General features: G+C 49.0%; 2 protein-coding genes across 2 annotated transcripts in view; one reads left to right on the top strand and one right to left on the bottom strand.

Annotated features, from left to right (window-relative positions):
* Positions 1-5,215: 5,215 nt before the first annotated feature.
* On the top strand, positions 5,216-7,382 carry TIMM13 (translocase of inner mitochondrial membrane 13). The gene is made up of 3 exons (XM_060232532.1): positions 5,216-5,520; positions 6,544-6,612; positions 7,086-7,382. Exons 1-3 carry the CDS (start codon positions 5,410-5,412, stop codon positions 7,182-7,184), a joined length of 279 nt encoding a protein of 92 aa, XP_060088515.1. The 5' UTR covers positions 5,216-5,409; the 3' UTR covers positions 7,185-7,382.
* A 1,585-nt stretch (positions 7,383-8,967) lies between these two features.
* TMPRSS9 (transmembrane serine protease 9) overlaps positions 8,968-17,517 on the bottom strand; it is a 32,863-nt gene continuing 24,313 nt past the window's right edge. Inside the window, 6 exon segments of the mRNA XM_060232526.1 lie at positions 8,968-9,202; positions 9,858-9,994; positions 11,623-11,888; positions 12,583-12,754; positions 14,765-14,881; positions 16,361-16,685. Coding sequence (XP_060088509.1) covers positions 9,041-9,202; positions 9,858-9,994; positions 11,623-11,888; positions 12,583-12,754; positions 14,765-14,881; positions 16,361-16,685 — 1,179 coding nt within the window. The 3' untranslated portion in view covers positions 8,968-9,040.

The following is a 17,517-nucleotide window of genomic DNA, read 5'->3' as shown; positions in this document are numbered from 1 at the left end:
GCCAGGCTCTCTCAAGCGCACAGCAGAGCTATTGAACCAAGCCTCTCTTCCTTCTATTGGCTGAGGCTCCTCCCCATCCTGGTCCCCGAGGAAGGAAGGAAGGAAGGAGCCAGAGCTTCCTTTACCCAGTTTCCTCGATCCCATGGGAGAAATACAAAGAAAGCACCTTTAAGACCAACAAGTGCTAATGCTTTAAGCATGTTTTAAGTTTTTTAAAAAAATCTTTCATTGTGTTTGTCTGCGTCCTTTATAAAGTTTATATCTCTGCTACCCAGGGGTGGAATTCTACCAGCAGCTCCTTTGCATATTAGGCCACACTCCTTTGATGTAGCCAATCCTCCAAGAGCTTACAAAAAAAGAGCCTTGTAAGCTCTTGGAGGACTGGCTACATCAGGGGTATGTGGCCTAATATACAAAGGAGCTCCTGCTAGAATTCCACCCCTACAGTACTACCTAATCTTAAATAGGAACATACATGGCCCAGCCCAACATGGCCCGGCCCGACAAGGTCTCATTAATGTCTGTCCCTCATAACAAATGAGTTTGACACCCCTGGATTATAGGATTGCCAACCTCCATCTAGTAGCTGGAGATCCCCTGCTACTACAACTGGTTTCCAGGCGACAGGGGTCAGTTCAACTGGAGAAAATGGCCGCTCTGGAAGGTGGACTCAGTAGTATGAAACCCCATTGAAGTCCCTCTCCTCCCCAAATCCCGCCCTCCTCAGACCTCACCTCCAACATCTCCAGAGCTGGTAATCCTAGGAAGGAAGCTGGCACAGAACAGCCTGATCTCATCAGATCTCAGATGCTAGTCAGGGTTAGCACTTGGAAGGGAGACCACCAAGGAAGACTGCTGACAAAGGCAACAGCCAACTATCTCTGCTTCTCACTTGCCTTGAAAATCCTGTACTGGGGTTGCCATAAGTTACTTGTGACTTAGAACCAGCATGGTGTAGTTGTTAAGAGTGACAGACTCTAATCTGGAGGACCAGGTTCGATTCTGCACTTCTACACATGAAGCCAGCTGGGTGACCTTGGGTCAGTCACAGCTTTTTCAGAGTTCTCTCAGCTCCCCAAATAAGTCTAGCTCACCACTTAGTGGTGCATAACACTAAAAGAGCTAGAACAAGTTTAGGATTTCCTGGCTACACTACACATAGCGAATTGATAAAACTTACATACTTACATAGTTCATTTAGTCTTTCTCTTAGCTGGGGATCCAACGGAGCTTACGTTGTTTTCCTCTCTTCCATTTTGCCCTCACAACAACCCTGCAAGGTAGCTTAGGCTGAGAAGGTATGACTGGCCCAAGGTTACCCATGGCAGAGCCGGGATTTGAACCAGGCCAACCACTGCATTACACTGGCTCCAGTGATATGGACAACCCAGAGAACTGGAGACAGTTGCGCTGAAAACTCAGGACACTGCAGACGGTCAAGCAGGTACGGCAAATGCTGTAGAAGGCAGCTTTGTAAGTTCAAGAGCCAAATGCCACAGTTCTTCTTTTAGCCAGAGGGGGCCACAGTGGTTGAGCACCTGCTTCACACCCAAAAGGTCCAGGGCTCAGTCTCCACTTAAGGGAAGTGTTACTAGGGAAGGCAATGATGTTCTACCATCATCCATCCCGGTTAGACACCTGCCGTGCTACTGCTATAAGTTCAGAAGAAGAGTCCTGCTCGATCACACCAGCGGTCCATCTAGCCCAGCAGCCTATTTCACAGAGTGGCCCACCAGTTGCCCCAGAGGGCCCACAAGCAGGGCATAGCACGAGGGCTGCTTTTTTTTGTCAAAACCCCCCAGCAGAAACTAGTTTGCGTATCTGGCCACACACCCTGATGGCACCATTGTTTTGCACAGGGATTTTTTTGTAGGCGCTCTTTTGCATATTAGGCCACACCCTCTGGTGCCAGGGCAGCCGGAACTGCATTCCTGCTAAAAAAGGCCCTGTGTAGCACTGATAACTATGAATATCATACATTTTTAATATCCTGCCGTTCCTTCAAGGAGCTCAAAACAGCAAACATATTTCTCTCTTCTTCATCCTTCACACTATTTTCACAACTGTTGGGTTCAATGCTTTGGTACAGCCTAGAATCTTTGCCTTAAAGTAGCAGAGTGCTTAAAGCTAACCGCTCAGCGAAGCGTTGGTGCTGAGTGTGCTAACAAACTTACAAAGTCACATGGAAACTTTTTGTCAAATTCAAGCTAATATTTACGAAAGGAACTGCATTCTAGATAGTGCAGGTGTGAGAGAGAAATAGATGACCTATTCTAGCTAACTGGATGCTGCTGTATGATGCAAAATGGAGAGAAACATGCACTTGCGCTGTCTGTGTTGTCCTGAGTTTTCAGTGCAACAATTAATTCACTCACTTGTTGAGTGAATAGTCTATATCAATCTGAAGCAGCAAGATAAAGCAGGAGTGCTAGTGGCACTGTAAAGACTAACAAAATTGATTCCAGCATAAATTTTTGTGAGTCACAGCGTGCTTCGTCCGATGAACTGGAGCAGCATTCATTCTTTTGGCATAAGTGTAAGCAGATTTCAGTGCGAAGAACTAGCACTTTTTTGTCTGTCCCTTGATACACTCTACTTATCTGTGCGGCCTCACACTCTCCTCATTCCCAATACCACTGACTGCAATAGGACAAGCTGTGCCAGGCCCTAAGGCCTACGCAGAGCATGGGTGCTGTGGGGTGTTTTTTCCAGCCATGCAAAACTCTTCCACCAGCTGCATGTTCACTTGCAGTTGGAGGAAAAGAGATTGCTGGCAAGACCGTTCGTGCAAAAAGGAAAGCAAAGCCCTCCCTCCCTCTCCCCCCAAAAAGGAGCATCAAAAGCAAGGTTAGGTGAAGGACATAGAAGTACAAGCAAATTACAGTCATCTGAACTTCTGATATTCCACTGAAAGCCACACTACGACATTGAGTGGCTCCTTGTGGGGAAACAAATAGGGTGGAAAGGCAGGGAAGGAGAAACAGTTCTTTTGTCTGCAGGGTGGATACCCTGGTTGTGTTTGAAGCTGCATTAACTATGCTATCTCCTTTGAGTGGGAATAGTGGTAGCTGCTCCCAGGAAACCAGTAAGAAATGCTGGACTTCACATGGCACAGGTGAGAGCCATGACACTTTGTCGCCCTACCCCCAAAAAGCCAAGACAGAAATTCAGGTTCTTCTGATCATCTCCTGTTGAAACTATGTGAATTACAAACAGGAGGCTTCATTTCCCTGTCTTCCCCTCTATTTTGTCTTTCCTGAAAGCCCTAATAGCCTCTCACATCTTCCTGCCTCCTTCTCTCTTTGTCACCCACCAGCCAACATACTTTATATTCCTTCCCATCTTCAGTTTTCTCTCCTTCTGTATCCTTGGTAGCCCCTCCCTGGTAAAAGTCTGGTTAAGTTGTGTACTGCCAGAAACTGGCCAGGCCCAGTTGCATTTGGGGGAACCACAAGGGCTTATGAGGGGCACCTTTGTTTCCCCTGTATCCCTTTCCTTCTTCTATTTCCTCTTTCCCTCCTCCTGGTAGCCCCCATATCTTCACCTTTCCCTGCTTCCATCCACCCACCAGTCTACATTTTACCTGCCCCTCAACTTCAGTTCTATTTATTATTTATTCACTTTCTTCAGAAGCATCTTACATTACTGTCTTCTACAGTATCTTCACAACAATCCTATAAAGTAGTTTAAGCTAAGAGGATGTGATTGACCCAAGGTCACCCAACAAGATGCCATGGCAGAGTGGGGGATTTGAACCTGGATCGCCTAGATCCTGGTTCTTAACTACTCTTAACTACTACACCACACTGCTTTTTGAGTGGAGGCTGCTGTTGAACTGTAGTGAGCAACAGGGCCTGGGAGAGGCATGCAAGTCATGAGGTATCGAGTCATCTGGTTGTTGCTGCTAGCCCTGGGAAGTCCTCCCTCAAAGGCCAAAACAGCTCTGGAAAGAGCCCTGCTCTCACCCACTACCTTTTAATGACAAAAACCAAGGCTAGCAATACTGTTGTGGTTGCCTAGCAATAGCCACAGAGATAAAAAAAATTTCTTAAAGCTACAGGCACTGCTTCCAGGCTTCAGTTTGTTTTAGATTTCCCATTGTTTGTGACAACTGTGAAATACAATCCCCCTTGGAACTTCTCCATGCTGCAGATATGGTGGATGCTGCGAGACCCTCCTGTAGCAGAACCTCCATATACAGAGGCAGACAGACTTATTGCAGATTCAGGTAGGGTTGCCAGCCCCCACCCCCTCAACCTCCAACAGAGGATGAGGGGATAGAGTTGACAGATCCAGGCTGGGAAACCTCTGAAGACTTGGAGGTGGAGCATGGTGAAGACAGGTGCTGGAAGAACCAGATGCCTCAGTCCCAGTGCCTCAGCCTTCAGGTGTGACCACAGAGTTGCAGACAGATAGGCAGACGCTAAGCATCTTCCTGTTTATCCTACTGTCACTAGCTCACTTTGAAGTGTAGATCAACACGCTTTAGGGAAAAGCAACTTCCTTCCTTCCCTCCCTCCCCATGCACACAAGATGGAGATGTAGGACACCTTTCAGAATCTGGATCCATCTCCTGGCTAGATAGTACAGGAATTGTCAGTATCACACTACCTTGCACTATCAAGCATGTATTTCTAGAATAAAGTAGTTCTTATTTTGTTTCAGCCTGACACGTGGCTCTGTGTAACTTTGGAGTCTTACAAGCACTTGATAGGTCAAGGGCGAGCACTGTTGCATTAAAGCCAAGTGCTCTCTGTTAAACTAAAGAAGGATCTGAATCACCAAAACTAGTACCCTTCCAACAACAGGGACCTCAGTGGGGGTACAATGCCATAGAGTTCACCCTCTGAAGAATCCATTTTCTCCAGGGCAATTGATCTCTGTAGTCTGGAGGTGAGAACCCCTGGTCCCACCTGTAGGGGAATCTGAAATAATTTCTATACAACAACTCTAAAATACACCACACTCTTCAGATCGCATTGCAGAGGGTATGGAGAAGGGGTGCTGACCGATTAACAACAACCCTGAACTGCTGTTCATTATTACTGGCCCAAGGACTTTGACGGGAACAGATGCTAAGAGAAGCAGACAATAACCCACAATAACCCTGCAACGCAGTCCTCCGATAACATCTCCATATTGCTAAGGAAAGGCACTCGGGGCCGAAGCCTAACGCCCTTCCACAAAGGCAATTTAGCCTCTCCGACTATTCTTGTTTATAAAAAGGGCTACCGAACAGTACCGGAAATCAAGGGACGCTTTTACTCTCGGGCGTTTTTTCTACCTCTTTGGTGGTAAACCTCAGTTCCGTGTCCCACCTGTAGTTTCTCACTACTTCCGGTTCCTTTCGGAGGGGGTGCTGGGAACTGTAGTCCCGCTGCAACACACGCTGGTTGGGTCGGGGACAGAATGGCTGCTGGAGCGGGAGATTTCGGGTCGGGGGGCCGGCTGGATCCGGGCGTGCTTATGGAGCAGGTCAAGGTGCAGATTGCCGTGGCCAACGCGCAGGAGCTGCTGCAGGTACGAGGGGTGGGCAGAAGATCTCTAGTCATTGTACGACGGTTGAGCCTCCTGGGTCAGGAGTAGTTTGCTTCTTGGGTCTCAAAAAGACACTGCCCTCCCCCATGTGTCTTGCGAGCTCTCATTCTTATGAATACATTTTACAGTTCCTTAGCAAGCTGTAAATGTTGATGGGGCCCTAGGGCTGCCAGCCTCCAGGTGCCCTTCGCCCTCCTGTGCCTCTTACAAACGCCTGGCTGGGCTGGGGCCACTGCTGGACTTTGGTCTGCTTCAGCTTTTCTTCAACAAGAGAGAGGGAAGAGGCCTGCTCTAGCTGCCTCTTAAAGGACAGGACGTGGCTGTTTGCAGGTGTGGGACAGGGCGTTGATTTGCCCTCTTGGATGCAGATTTTCGTATGGAGTTGGGTCTTAATCTGTGCCTGCAGCTTGGGGGCGGGCAGGCAGGAAACTACCTAGCAGTCCATACCTCAGCTTTCCTTATGAGACAAATGGTCAGAGAAGGGTGTGTGTCTTGTTGGGGCAATTCCAGCGTTTTTCACTGTTCTGCTTCATGAAGAGGAGGAGGGAGGAATCAAACAGCACTTTGAGAACCAGAAGCTTTAGAATGGCAACATAAACAAGCTGTTCTGGAGTTTAGAAGCAGCCTGCCCTCCAAAGTGGCATCTGGTAGGGTGGCCCTTCAGTGCTGGCCTTGGGGCAGCTATTGAGTTCCCAACGCAAGGATGGCGGTGGCACTGTCAACTCCATTGTCAGAAAGTGGTGAGAAAGCAGCAGCAACACTGATCAGGCAGCCCTTCAAAAGGTTCAGTGCATCAAAAATTAGCTTCCTTAACCTCATGTGACCCGCTCCGTCCTCGGATTGTGTGGGATACACAGAGGCATTTGCTGTGGTTGCTATCCAGAGTGACGGGTTTGCTTCATAAAGCAGCCACTGAAAAGTAGCAAGGCCTTATTTTTTCTCTCTCCATTGTGTGTTTGAGTTTTCTGTCTCCTTTGCTCCAATCTTCCCCTTTTCTCCTTGCAGAGAATGACAGACAAATGTTTCCGAAAATGTATTGGGAAACCTGGAAGTTCCCTGGATAACTCTGAACAGGTGAGTGCTTGTAAAACAGCATTGCAATGTTAGCCTAGTTGCTTTGTCTGCTTTCTGCTGAGTGTGGGGTTGAGCCCATTACATATCCTTTTGTCTGACATGAGGCTTTATTTTATTTTTTTTAACCTCCTAGCTCTTTGCCGAAGGGTTTGTTTTCCATGCAGAAGGTCCCAGCTTCAATTCCTGACATCTTTAGTCAGGAATCTCAAGGCAAAAGTGTTGGGAAAGGTCTTGTTCTCTGCTTGAGACCCTGGAGAACTCTGGCCAGTGAGAGATTATCTCAGGCTGGATGGACCAATGGCATGACTTGGTAAGAAGGCAGCTTTGAACGTTCATAGTTACTCCAATAGCAGAGGTAAAAGCTGGATAGAACTGCCTTCTCCTCTCCTCCTCCACCACACATGGGCCTTCTCTGTGCTGCCCACCCCAGCACAGTACTAAATTTTGTGACCCGACCTTTTTTCTCTTCACAGAAATGTATTGCTATGTGCATGGACCGGTACATGGACGCCTGGAACACTGTCTCGCGGGCATACAACTCTCGCTTGCAGAGGGAGCGAGCCAACATGTGAAGGGGTCATTGTGGGGCCACAGAGCCCCCAGCATGGACTGATCACAAGGCTTCTACTCTCAGGGAAAGGGTGTCAATAAAAAACCGGAAGAGTGTGATTAACCAGGATAGGAGTGGACAGGATTCTGTGGATTTGGAGACAGGGCTCACTTTGTATGGCAAGAATTAAATGGAAGTTTGGTGTTGTCTTTCTCCTCAAGTCTTTGCTTTCTCTTCTGGGGCATATGAAACAGTGCCATTCTCCGGTGTTGCTTTGGGCCTCTGATAAAGAAACAGAGGGAGGATGGCTACTTCTGGCACCCAGAGAGTCCCGTGAGGCAACCTTAGTCAGCTCTGGACACACACTGGGGCAGCTGAGAAGGAAGGGCTGGGAAGGAAATTGAGAATTAATTCCTGGCTATTAACATTTTCTCTGCCAGGCTGCCTTTTTTGGGTGCTGTGGGGTTGACCTTCTGCTATTCCAAATCATATTTTTGAGGTGAAAACCACCCAGGGCTTTTTAGCAGAAATGCACAGGAACACAGTTCTTGCTGACTTGGTGTCAGGGGGTGTGGCCTAATATGCAAATGAGTTCCTGCTGGTCTTTTTCTACAAAACCACCTATGCCTCTGATTTAACCTGGACCTAGCTAAGGAAGATTTAAAGCCTGCTTCCTCTCAGAGCAGGATAACTGTCCTTTCCTGCCCTCTGGTGATGGAACAGAACTTTGCGAGGCCTTGGAAAGGTTTTGCGCTACACTGGTAATCCCCCACAAGCATATACTAAGGGGCAGCTCATAAGAGGGACAGTTGAACACTGACTGATGTGCAAATGCAGTAGCTGCAGTCAGGTAAAATGAAAATTCAGTGCAACATGGACTCTTTTCTCACTGAAACGGTCAGCTGGTAGGGTCTGGACATGTGAGATGGAGTGCACTTCCATACAGAAAACTCCCTGCACATAGAAACAAGCAGGAGACAGAAAAGGCTAAACTAGGCCCCTTTTCTCTTACACGCTGGCTGTCTATGCAAGGGCTCTTTTTGGGGGTACAGAACAGCATTCAACGGTTAGATACCTTCACAGGTATTCTAAAATGGTACAGGTCGGGAACAACTTTAACTGATTTCTTTTTCGAATCAAATTTCCAAACAATTTCTGGTGACAAAAAAGGGTAAAGGAGGAATGTGATGTGCGTTTGTGTTTTGAAAACCAGCCTTTCCTAAAAACCATGAGGTCTGGAAGCTTAGATTTCTCTTTTAATGAAACATGAGTTTTGCAAGATGGCAAATTCCGCAGCGGATGTTTCTCTTGCACAGCAAGACTGGCATGTAATCCCTCCCCGCCCCCCACACCTCACACACAACTCCATGGCCTCCACAGGCAGCAATTTAAGGTGTCTTCCTCTGATGGTAAAAGAGTTTTGCAGCGTGAAGGTGCCTTCCCTCCCACTGGCTCCCCAGGGTAGAGTTGCGGGGCCCGAGACTATCCCAAATGCAGCCTTCTGGTGTGAGGAAGGGCCAGCCATCTGCCCAGAGGAGCAGGGCATGAGTTACAGCAGGAAGCAAAATAAGCCAATTGGGAGAACAGCCTTTCCCTGACCCCTCCCCAAGGGCCGCTGGATTAGGGAATGGGCCCTTCTGCCCCAAGACAGCAGGTGCCCAGGGAGACCTCACCTGCCCCCACCCCCTTGCACGATGTCGAATTGAGGCAGGAGGCCCTCTTTTATTGAGAGAAAGCGTTTTCTAAATCTGCTCCTTTGTTAAATGCAGGGGGAGCTCTCTCCACAGCTTCGGGGCAGGCGCAAACATCCCTGGCTCCCGTGTGGGTTTGTTCTGTCCCGCGATGTTGCCATCTCTTCTCCCTGAGTGGCGCGGAGGCTCACACCTTGAGATTTGTTCCAATCCAGCCCCGCACCGCTGTTACTCGGGTGTAAACGCCAGGGAAGAAAGGCCGAGCGCAGCCGTAGCCCCAGCTGGTGATGCCTGCTAGGAACCACCTCCCTGAAGGCTCTTTGCAGGCTAAGGGCCCACCTGCGTCACCCTGTAAAACAGAAGCAAATTTAGAAAGCCAGACAAGCGATGGGGATGATCGGGCCTGGAGACCAAGCCCTAGGAGAAAAGGCTGAGGGACTTGGGAAGGTTCAGTCTGGGGAAGAAGAGGTTGAGGGGAGACATGATTGCTCTCTTGAAGTCTTTGAAGAGCTGTCACTAGGAGGGCAGGGAGCTGTTTCTCTTGGCAGCAGAAGAGAGGACTTGCAATAATGGGCTTAAATTAAGCGCGGGAAGGCACCAGCTGGATATTAGGAAATGTTGTAAGAGTTGTTCAGCAATGGAATCAGCTACCAAGCGCGATGGTGAGCTCCCCCTCACTGGCAGTCTTTAAGCAGCGGCTGGACAAATACTTGTCAGGGATGCTCTAGATTAATCCTGCAGTGAGATTGGTTGTAGATGGCCTGCATGGCACCTTCCCACTCTGTGGTTCTCTGACTGTGGGATGCAGCTCTGGTCCAGCTGAGCTGTTCTCTTAGCTGAATGATGTCCTTGCCCTAGCCGAATCCGGGCTAGAGCAAGCCAACTGTAAGGGCTCTACCTGCAACATTAGTTTGGTGCCTGACTGCATTTTTGGATGAAGGGAGATTGCTGGGGGCTGGCAGCAGCTGGCATTAAAGGAAGGGGAGGGTGCTAGCTGGACTCACCGAGCAGCTGTCAACTGTGCCCTTCAGGAAACCGGCACACACCATCCTCCCACTGATCTGAATAGGGTAGAACTTCTTGCAGTCTTGCTCTCTGATCAGGTTCACGGCAGCCTTTTGCAAGTGCTTGGACATCAGGCCTAGGCAGGAGAGGATGGAGAGGTGCTTGTGAGCGGAACAGAAGCCCATGGCTTCCTAAAACAGAGGCCTGTGCGGCAGAACAGATAACGGCAGGCCACAACCTAGGGGTCCCCAGGCCAAATGTCACCTCTGCAACAAACTTGACCTCAGCTTATCTGACATATTAGGGAGAGAGGGACCACTGGCCTGTCTTCAAGGGCTGTTTGTAAAGGTTACAAGAAGTGCAAAGTGTTCTGAGAAGGGAAAATGTTGTTATGGGATGGATGATGGATCCAACCATCCACCCAAGGCAGTGCCGGATTAAACCCTTTCATTCATTCACATTTTATTTATATTTATATCCTCCACCGTGTGGAGGCCCCTAAGCAGTCGAAATCTTGGGGGGCCCCTTGCAAATTATCTCAGAGTCTGAGCACCCACCCCACCGCCCAATTGTTAATCCGGCCCTGACCCAAGGAGTCGGACTCTTAATTTTTATTTATTAATGTTATAGTCCACCTTTCTGGATTACACAGTGTCGAGATAATTGACTGGCTGGGATGTTCAGTAAACAGTGCAACAGCGTTGGAGTTGTAGAACCAACCAGATGTCTAAACACAGAACCGAAGCAAAACTTAAGTATTAACATGTATTAAAAGTTGCAAAATTTCTTAGCGGGATCCTAGTTTCAGCAAGCTATACACAGTAGTATAGACCAGGGGTGGCCAACGGTAGCTCTCCAGATGTTTTTTTGCCTACAACTCCCATCAGCCCCAGCCAGCATAGCCAATGGCTGGGGCTGATGGGAGTCGTAGGCAAAAAACATCTGGAGAGCTACCGTTGGCCACCCCTGGTATAGATCACAGTCCTTACTAATTTTTCCAAGTAACGTGAATAATTTAGTACAGTAGAAAAGAGCAAGAGTGCAGGAACACCTTAAAGACTAACAAAATTTGTGGCAGGGGATGTTGTTAATTTTTAAGGTGCTCTTGGACTCTTGCTCTTTTCGGCTGCTACAGACAGACTATCACAGCTGCCCATCTTAATCTGTTAATGCAATTCTATTGCCTGCATAGAAAAGCCCTGTTGGATAATTCAGTTCTACATAGTGGGAGCCTTCCTGAACTTCTTTTCTTCAGGCAGGCCATTCTATATGGAAGGGGCCACAACAGAGAAGGCTTTGCCCATTTCCCGATTGGCAGCTGCAGAGGACCCTGCTGACATGAATGAAACTGTCATGATAGAACATAGAGAGAGAGGCAGTCTCGCAGATATGGGGGTTTTAATGTAAGTGGTTCTTCCTCCAATTAGAAGACCCCCCCATGAACTAGAGGAAGACTCCTTAGACTGGAGGAAGGCTTGGAAATCTTTGTGAAGTGGCGGAATAGGGGTAGAATCTAGCCTACATAAAATACTATTACTCGACTGAACTTTTGCAAAAGAGGCTCAAGCCTTGTGAATGCTTTCCCAGGCCCTGAACACTGCCAGTTCTTCCCATGTTGCCTTTTTTGCATGGAAATTCCTTCATTTGGGATGCCTAAACCAAGTCTTTTTGTTTTTAGCATTGCCTGTGTGTGAAATACAGCAACCAGGTGTTTGCCTGTTTGCTTTTGAATTTGCAGTCCGGATTCTGAAGTTGCTCTCTTACCTCCCTCCTTAGTAGAACCCCAGCCAGTAATGAAGCACCGGGCCCCCTCCCTGAAGACATGGGAGCTGTCGGGCATGCAGATGGGCTTGATGGTGCTGGTGTAACGCAGGGGGAAAGCCAGCTCGAGGAGGGCCACGTCATAGTCCAGCGTGTAGACATTGTAAAATGGGTGCCTGTGGATGTGGAAGATCTTCTCCACTCTCCCGTCAAGGCCACTGAGGAATGGCGTCCCCAGGATGGCAACCCACATCTTGGGGTCACTGTAACTGTAAGAGAGCGCAGCAGTTGGCACAGAAAGTGCTGGAGCCAGAGAGTGCTTCAGGGGAGCTATAGCAGAAGTTTAACTCTCAGCCTGGCTTCAAACCTTACTCTGGACTAAAGTAGCTATCTGTTAAAAAAAAATGCTCTAAGTGCTTATTTTGCTTTCCAAATATGCTCTAGGTCCAGAGGGGGGGTTACCCTCTTGCAGCAAGAGGGAGTCTCGTGACACCTTGAAGACTTAACAAAATATCCCCCTGACCTGGATTGCTCAGGCAAGTCAGATCTTGAAAGCTAAGCAGGGGGGACTTTGGCAAGTATGGGATACCTCCTTGGAATACCAGAGCCTGGAGGCAGAGGTAGGCTCTATTCAGCCACCTCCCTGAATATCCCCAGTACTATCCCCAGTAGAGGTCAGTAACCAGAGATCACCATGACTTCCAGCTGCACACACACACTCACATGCATGCACACATGCGCATACAATTCCGCCCCCCCCCCAGACCAACAAAATATTATTCAAGTTAGAATTTTAAAAATTGTCTTAAAAATACTGAAGGCTTCCAAGGTGTACTGTGTCTCTGAGTCCCTGTTCTTTTAATCAAAGGCAACAGGGCCACCTGCTGGTAGTTGTAGGAACAACAAGCCCGCACCCCTGTCGTTGCCCACAGCTATCAGCCGCCCACGCCCACCCCAACTCACATGTCAAAGCAATGAGCAGCCGACAGCAGCCACCGCTCGCCGATTACGACTGCTCCGCACTTGTGCTCCTTCCTCCGCAGCCACAGGCTCACCTGCCACGGCCACTCCCCACGGGCTGCTCCGCTGCCCCCCACTATCTTGCCAAAGGCCACCATGGGGATCAAGCCGCAAGCTGCAAGGAAGAGAATGTGGCGGGAGGGCTGTTGTGTACAGGATCTATGCCTGGGGTGGCCAAACTTGCTTAATGTAAGAGGCAAATAGAATAGACATCAGATGTTTGAGAGCTGCAAGGAAGGACGGCAGGCAGGCAGGCAAATGGGGGAAGGGAGAGAGAGGTAGAAAGAAAGCAACTTTAATTTTAATGCCTTCTCCAAGCTGGCTGATGGGGACTTTGAGAGCCACACATTATGTGTGAAAGAGCCACATGTGGCTCCCAAGCCACAGTTAGGCCACCCCTGATCTATTCAGAGGATTGGGGCAGGAGGCTGGGATAGACTGAATCCAGCTTCTCACTTAAGTTCTGGCTTACAGACACTCAGTGAAGTAAGTGGGGCTGAGAGAGCTCTGAGAAAACTGTGACTGGCTCAAGGTCATCCAGCTGGCTGCATGTGGAAGAGAGGAGAATCAAACCTGGTTTCCCAAATTCAAATCCACCAATTAACCACTACACCAAACTGGCTCTCAGGAAGGGATAAATAAATAAAACGAAATGAATAAAATAGAAGATGTTTGCCCACCCCTGCTCCAGTCTGACCAAGAGCCCTTGAATGGTGGTGGAAAGTGCTTTCACAGCCAATGTGTGGCCACTCCAGTTGGGTTTTCAAGGTGAGAGAGGAACCGAGGTGGTTCGCCATTGCAATGAATAAATCATATTGCAATGAATAAAACAGAAGTGTCTTGAAGGGCACAGTTTCTTTGCTGCAGCTCAGGTCACAATTTTTATGAACATCTAGTGGATTGCTACAGTGTGACAAGAGAAGGGTATGGCTGGATTTTGGACATCGTTTTGCCTGCCCACCTCCAGCATCCTGTTTCCAGCAGCCCACACTCAGCCTCAGAAAGCTTTGCAGCAGGATTTGAAGGCAACAGCCCTTCTCCGCTGTTAGACCAATTGCCTCTGAACACAGAGGTTCCATATGGTTAATGGCTATTAAAAACCGTCCATGAATTTGTCCATTCTTCTTTCACCAGCAGCGCAAGGATAAGGTGTTAGCGATGACTGGTAGAGCTTTTTTTTCTGGCACAAAGAGCTTCCCTGGATTCAAAGTAGCTTCCTTGCATCCGGGCAAGGCTTCTTGGAATGCAGACAAGCATCCCCGCTAGCAGAACCGGACCTGCAGGATCCAGCCCCTCTGGCCTAGAGAATGTTTCATGGCTTAGCAAAATGACCAGCTCCTACAACTTGGGGTTGCACAAGGGCTGTTGCCCCGACCTGGATGGGCCAGGCTAGCCCGATGTCAACAGCCCTTGGAAGCTAAACTGGCTCACCCTTGGTCTGGATGGGACACTACTAGGGAAGTCCCAGGTCATGATGCAGAGGCAGGCAATGGCAAACCACCTCTCTGCCACTCTCATCTTAAAAACCCAACTGGAGTGGCTATAAGTTGGCTGTGACAGCATTTTCCATCACCATTCAAGGGTTGTTGGTCAGACTGGAACAAGGGTGGGCAAACTTGCTTAATGTAAGAGCCACACGGAATAAAAGTCAGATGGTTGAGAGCAGCAAGACATGAACATCGAAGGAAGGAAGGAAGGAAGGAAGGAAGGAAGGAAGGAAGGAAGGAAGGAAGGAAGGAAGGAAGGAAGGAAGGAAGGAAGGAAGGAAGGAAGGAAGGAAGGAAGGAAGGAAGGAAGGAAGGAAGGAAGGAAGGAAGGAAGGAAGGAAGGAAGGAAGGAAATAGATGGAGGGAGAGATGTGGAAAGAAAGCAACTTTAAATGCATTCTCCAAGCCACCAGCTGGCTTGGCTTGGAGAAGTGATTTAAAGAAACAAATGTCTTCTCCAAACTGCCCAACAGGATGGTGGGGGCCACAAGAGCCACACAATATGTATGAAAGAGCCATATGTGGTTCCCAAGTCACAGATTGCCCATCCCTGGACTAGAGGCTCTAGGAATAGAGCTGGGGCTGGAGAAAAAGAAGCCAGGGAAAGGAGGGCAGTGTGGCAGTGTCAGGGGACTTACTGCAGTTCCATTCATCTCTGCCGTTGCTGCAGTCCACGATATCGTCACACTCCGGGTTCAATTTCCCAATGCAGACTTTGCTGGAGCACCTGAAAGTGGTTGGCGTGCATGGCACAACTGGGGGAACAGTTTGCAAAATGGGTTAACGCAAGCTGAGAAGTGTCACCCTCCTCTCACCCAGGAACAAGATTCATAAATTGGTGGTCACAACTGATTCATAAATTGGTGGTCACAAGTGATTATTGGGTTATGAAGGGGGTCTGATTTTCTCGTGCAACTGAGACCAGGGAGGAAGGAATGTCCTTGTGGAGAAACGCCATCTGAGAGTGTTGGTGCTTCATCCAAAAAGGCAGGGATCAGTAAATCCATTCAGCCGGCTTTGTAGCCTTCCCCTCACTCCCCCCCTCCCTTCCAGAGCCAAACCAACAACGCTAGGGGGAAAGTCTCCTAGAGAGGCAGGAAGTGCTGTTGTTCCTTGCATGTGTTAGGCAGGAAGAGAAGCAGATTTGAACTGGGGCTTGAGTGAGCATGTGGTGAGCAATGGAGGCTCCTGCCTGTGGGGGAGGCCTGCTCAGGAAAATGAGGCCTCCAGGCAGGCAGACTAAGTAAGTACTTCACAAGACAGGGCAAGTTTAGATCAGGGCCAGCCGGATGCGTTTATAATCAACTTTATTTTGTTATGCTGTTTGCTGTGCTGGGCTGTGCTGTGCTGGGCTGTGCTGTGCTAATTTTGTAGATGCAATTGTTTTTGTTTGGTTTTTCTTTCCCTATCCTTTTCCCTTTTAAATAAATGTTTTTTCTGTTTTAAATGCTGGCAGTCAATCTCTGTACCACCTAGATCCCCAGACCGCTTTAGACCACGCTGTGTTAAGAAGGGGGCCCCAGGTGAAGGGGGGGGAAGGCATGCAGTTGGATAAGGTGCCAATCCTCCAGGGGTGCCCCAAAGAAGCGCTGAGGTCTCTGTGAAACCCAAGTGCAGGGTGGCAGAGGACCTGGAGGCCTAGCCTCATAGCTGGAGAGGGGGATTGGGAGTCCTGTTCCTCTCAATCTGAACCCCGGGACTGAGCAGGTGGTGGCAGCGAGCCCAAGGGGCAGGAGGAGGAATAGCTCCCTCCAGGAGTTGGCGACTCAATAGGGAGCTGACGGGACCGGGTCTGAAGGCAGAATCGGGCCGATTTCGCCACAGTCCTCCTTCCCAAACTTAAGTTTTGGACCAGAATGCATTTAAGCCACAGCAAAATCTCCCCTAGGAAGAGTCAATTTTCTTCATGCTCACTGAGGTCATGACAGATTTTTTTCAGAACTGCAGCTCGGCTCTTGTCTCTACAGAGCAGCTGCTGTCTGCATGGGGCACTCTGCAGGGCAGCTGCTCTCTGCATGTAGCATTCTGAATTGCCTTGTATGGAGGAGATGAAGGGTGTGAGATTCTGCCTGATAGCAGCTAATGGGTTTCCAGATTCATTCTTCACCACAAATGGGCAAATCCCTGTATTAGGAAGGATAAGATCTGGACCAGAGGCACACAACCCATGCATGCAAACTCACAGATTTCGAACTGATGTGCCCCTAAAGAGTCTTTGCTACCCCCACATGTACCTGGGAACTGGATTGTCTTTGGCGTGCTCGTTAGCGGCGTAGATACGGTGCCAGCACTGGTGCTTGGATCCGGGATTGTCTGGCTAGTCATTTGGGTAGTGCTGGGCAAGCTGGAAGTGGTGCCAGCTGTGGTCTTGAAGGTGGACGTGAGGGTGGTGCTGGGGTGGGGCGAGATGGTGTCCAGAATCCAGCCTTTGAGCTTGGTGATCCGAGCGTACACCCCTGGCTTCCTAGGCTGTGCACAGCCGGCCCCCCAGCTCACCAGCCCTGCCAAGTAGAACACACCAGGCATCTCCTCACATGTCAGGGGTCCGCCAGAGTCACCCTGGAGAGAAGGAAGCATTCAGGGAGGGTGCTCAGAGCCATTTCCAGGGGCACCTTCGGTGTCCACCTGCTGGGAATTCTCCTCCCTCATTGAAGGGGCCGCTAGGCTTATGGGATATGAAGGCAGAATCACTGTTGGACTTTTTAGCATTCCCAGAGTATTCTAAACATTCAATTACAGGCATAGAGGGAGAAAAAGGTACCTAATCCATGGGTGTTTAATGGGTCTTTAAAGGTGGGTACTCAGACACCAAAGAGAACATGAGAGAAGTGCCAGAATAAACAACCCCCCCTTTATTTTAGGTGTTGGATTAGAACTGTAGTATAATGGAACAGCTCAGGAGGCCCCTTTAACAAAGAAACGGGACTGTAGGCTACTGCAGCATTTGTAACCCGCTTTCTGCGTTACATAGTATGCCATGCCTTAAGATGGTTCTTGTTAACTCAGGCAGTTTGCTTGCCTTATCTTCCGCTTCTGCAATCCTAGCGCTGCTGCATTGCTTGCAGGAAGCCTTTGCTGTTTGTCTGAATTGACTTTTTAAAAAAAATATCTTGTAATCCACCTTGATCCTGACTTGGATAGGCCAAGCTAGCCTGATCTTGTCAGATCTTGGAAGCTCAGCAGGGTTGGCCCTGGCTAGTATGTGGAAAGGAGACCACCATGGAGGCAGGCAACGGCAAACCACCTCTAAACATCACTTGCCTCGAAAACCCTATGGGGTCACCATAAATCAGCTGTGACTTGATGGTGGGGTGGGATCTACCTTGAGTCTTAGTGAAAAAGGCCAAGTATAAATGAAGTGTGTGTGTGTGTGTATGTGTGTGTGTGTAGG

Source organism: Heteronotia binoei, chromosome 2 (genome assembly GCF_032191835.1).
Source record: "Heteronotia binoei isolate CCM8104 ecotype False Entrance Well chromosome 2, APGP_CSIRO_Hbin_v1, whole genome shotgun sequence".
Classification (NCBI taxonomy): Eukaryota; Metazoa; Chordata; class Lepidosauria; order Squamata; family Gekkonidae; genus Heteronotia; species Heteronotia binoei.
This window is presented reverse-complemented; position numbering and strand designations above follow the sequence as displayed.

What these genes read in the sequence shown, in the direction of transcription:
- TIMM13 (XM_060232532.1), top strand. Translation starts at nt 5,410, where the DNA reads ATGGCTGCTGGAGCGGGAGATTTCGGGTCGGGGGGCCGGCTGGATCCG. An exon ending in ACGCGCAGGAGCTGCTGCAG is followed by an intron (nt 5,521 to 6,543) that starts GTACGAGGGGTG and finishes TTCTCCTTGCAG; the next exon opens with AGAATGACAGACAAATGTTT. An exon ending in CCCTGGATAACTCTGAACAG is followed by an intron (nt 6,613 to 7,085) that starts GTGAGTGCTTGT and finishes TTCTCTTCACAG; the next exon opens with AAATGTATTGCTATGTGCAT.